A 3,169-nucleotide genomic window follows, 5' to 3' on the forward strand; every position below is an offset into this window, starting at 1 on the left:
ATGGCCAAGGAATTGCACTTGCAGGATGGGAGAGGAAAGCAACTCTGGGATTAGAAATCTGCTCCATTAAATGAATTAACCAGCTGTGGGGTGGAGCAAGTTATCATTTTGTTACCTTTTCTATCCAACCTTTCCTTTAATGAGCCAAGAGCAGCTGTTTTAGCCTAATACACTTGGCTAATTGAGTAAGAATTTGAACCGGGATTCTCATGCTGGTGAGAGGAGACAGAATTTTTCAAGAGAACTTTGACATATGATGTAATTTTACTTTTCAAAATACTTCCTTCATGCAGCTTAAGGGCACATTACACCTTTGATGCTAAAAATGCCACTTCCAAGTCTTAATAAATATTTATCTCTAACAGATAGGAGGCAACTAGGATCATGTTGCATGTGGGGGGATTTACTATTTTCTTGCCCTACCACAAGGTTGCAGGGAAGTTGCCATTGGCATCAGTGGAAATCTACCATGAGACAAAGGGATATGGAGGATTAATTGAACAATACATTGAAAAGTCTAATCTTTAGGGCACAGAGTTGGCCATGGAGTTAAAAAGAGAGTTAACCCGTAGACACTGACCCAAGCTGCTTGGAGTCAGGCTCAGAAATGTGAGATTAACAAGTTGGGCTGAAGTTACAAATATGTTTGTCAACTTACTTAAAACAGGTTCACCTAATGAATCCAGAGAACGTTCCTAAGCCATGTTGTGCCCCTACGAAGCTGAATGCAATATCAGTTCTCTACTTCGATGACAATTCCAACGTCATTTTGAAAAAATACAGGAACATGGTGGTAAGAGCTTGTGGATGTCACTGACAAAAAGTTCTCTTCAGAAAGATCTGGTGCGCCATTCTAAATAACTTCCATCCAGTGCCTCAAAGGGAAAATTTGAAGCTTCTAGAACTCTATTTGTGCCTTAAGGAGGATTTTTTTGGTGGTTTTTTTTTTAAAGCAGAAGCAGGGGACTCCAATGCTACTTGTCCTTCTAAAGTATTTGCACAATGGTAGCCTTTGGTTCTTCTAATTTCTAAGTACACCAAAGAAGATTATAAAGTATGGACCATGGCTGAAGCAGCAAAGGTACAGACAAAAAACCTGCACGCTGTTTCTTTCTTCAGTTCCGTTTCTCTAAGCAGGCACCTGCCAAATCCTGGTGGCAATGCCCACAAGGAAAAAACAGAGGCTGTGTAGCTAAGAAATGAAATGCACTATTCAAGGCAAAAATCTCCATCCTTAAATGTAGCCAAACGAAGCTCTCCTTGCTTTAAAAGCCTGCAAACTGTAGGTGAGAACTTTGATTGGCAAGGTAAGTGCCTTGCATGAACTGCTGCATTTGGGTTCTTGCAACACACACTGTGTTAAAAGCAAGTTTTGTCCCTTGCCCTTCAACAGTGACCTAACTGGCAACGTGCCCCTATAGCTATCACAGAAGGAAGTGTTCTAGAGGTTAAATTGTCTCATCAGGCTAACAGGAAGAAGCTTGCACATTTGTTCTAAAGGCAATTTCTATGCTTACATTCCGCAGCTCTCCCTGTTGCTAGTTTTGATCCCTCCCCTCCTTTTGAAAGCCTGGCTAAAGAGGAACAAGTTATCCTACTGCTCTGCATAAAGAGGTGGGCGGGATGGGGGGGGCAGAGGTTGTAGGACAGACCACGCTGGAGAACTGGCTTGCACTTACTTACTAGTGAGATGGCAAGTTACTCAGTCTCACTGACCCAATTAAAAGCACTCTTCAGATTCTGATCTGGTTGGTCAGGAATAAACTTGCACCTCTCACTTCTGCAAACATGAATTTAAAATGTATATACCATACTTATTTCTGATGTAAGAGAAATGTTTCCCCAAGGCAAGGAAAAGTGCACTTCCCTTTGACTACTTTGCTCTTGTAAATAAATGAAAATGATAATTTATTGCAACTGTCAGATATAGTAATTTTGATGTACTATTAGCAAGACCAAGAATTTTTTTTGTAAAAAAAGAGATTTATTCAGAAACTGTGTGTGTAAACAATTGTACCACTTGATTTTTACAAGAGTCATGACTTGCAGTTCAGCCTGCTCATGAGATTGTGCTTCATTAGGTTTTTAAAAGTCACCATGTTGAATAAAGGCTCCCTTTAAGGCAGAAACGTGTGTTGATCTGATACATCTGCCATATCTCAATTAGCCCTTTCCATACTTCCTATCTGTTATGTACCCCCTGACTCTACACCCCCACCCCCAAATTTGTGCTGGACACATTTCCTGGCCTTCAATAGGAAGGGCAAAAGTACAGTACAAAAATTAGAAATGTAGATATGGCTAATGAAAGTTGCATTGCTCCATCTGCAACAAACAAATGGCAACAGCATCTTTCTACAGATAAAACATCTAGCCTCTGTACAAACCTGAAAACTCCCCCAATAAAATGGCAATAAATGTTTTTATATAAACCAGATTCCCCCCCCCCCCAAGCATCTAGTTTAAGTGTCTACCAGTACCTGCACTAGAAATTCTTTGGCTTTAAGTCTGTCATACTGAATACTAAACTGGAAAGGAGGGGGACAGGCTGGAGAGAAGCTACTCAGAATGAAAGACCACCTGGAAAAACTTATAGGTAGGTTTTCTTCATTTGTTTATATTACCTGGAAAGAGGCTCTTTAACCATGATTAATAAACTACAGCCCCTGAAGTAACAAAAATAACCCATCTCTAGGTTTTAAAAGAATTTTAAAAATCAGTTTATTTTTTTATTTTTTTAAAAAAAGGGATGACTGGTCATGATCTGGGTCTGCACAAAAGGAGCCAAATCTCTTTACAAATGGCTGAACAGAACTATTGTGTCTTTGAGCTGTCAAAAACTACCTGACAAATGGTATGGTTCAATAATAAATGCAGGCACACAGAATAGTACCATTGATTTTTGTTGTACATCCCTCATGATGAGAGAACACAAGATGACAGCAGTGGTCAGGGGCGTCTTTCCAGTGTGTGTGTGTTTTCCTTTGATGTTTCTATTGATGAGACATTTAAAAAGCACTGATTTGCCACATATAAGGTTTACAATGCGCAGTTTTGCAATGGTCCAGGCATGTCGTAAATTTGTAACTTGTGTAAACTGCCATTATCTACCAGGCCCCCTTAATTTTAACCTTTCCTTACTGGCTTTAGATACAAAAAGGCAACTGAC

At 39.8% G+C, this 3,169-nt stretch overlaps 1 protein-coding gene across 1 annotated transcript in view; it reads left to right on the forward strand.

The window, feature by feature from the left end:
• The window catches only part of BMP6 (bone morphogenetic protein 6), an 83,727-nt gene extending 81,564 nt beyond the window's left edge, over positions 1-2,163 (forward strand). Inside the window, exon 7 of the mRNA XM_033154534.1 lies at positions 668-2,163. Within this exon, the coding sequence (XP_033010425.1) occupies positions 668-817 (150 nt within the window). The 3' untranslated portion in view covers positions 818-2,163. The remainder of the gene's footprint in view (positions 1-667) is intronic.
• Positions 2,164-3,169: the final 1,006 nt, after the last annotated feature.

This window comes from Lacerta agilis, chromosome 7, assembly GCF_009819535.1.
Source record: "Lacerta agilis isolate rLacAgi1 chromosome 7, rLacAgi1.pri, whole genome shotgun sequence".
Taxonomy (NCBI): Eukaryota; Metazoa; Chordata; class Lepidosauria; order Squamata; family Lacertidae; genus Lacerta; species Lacerta agilis.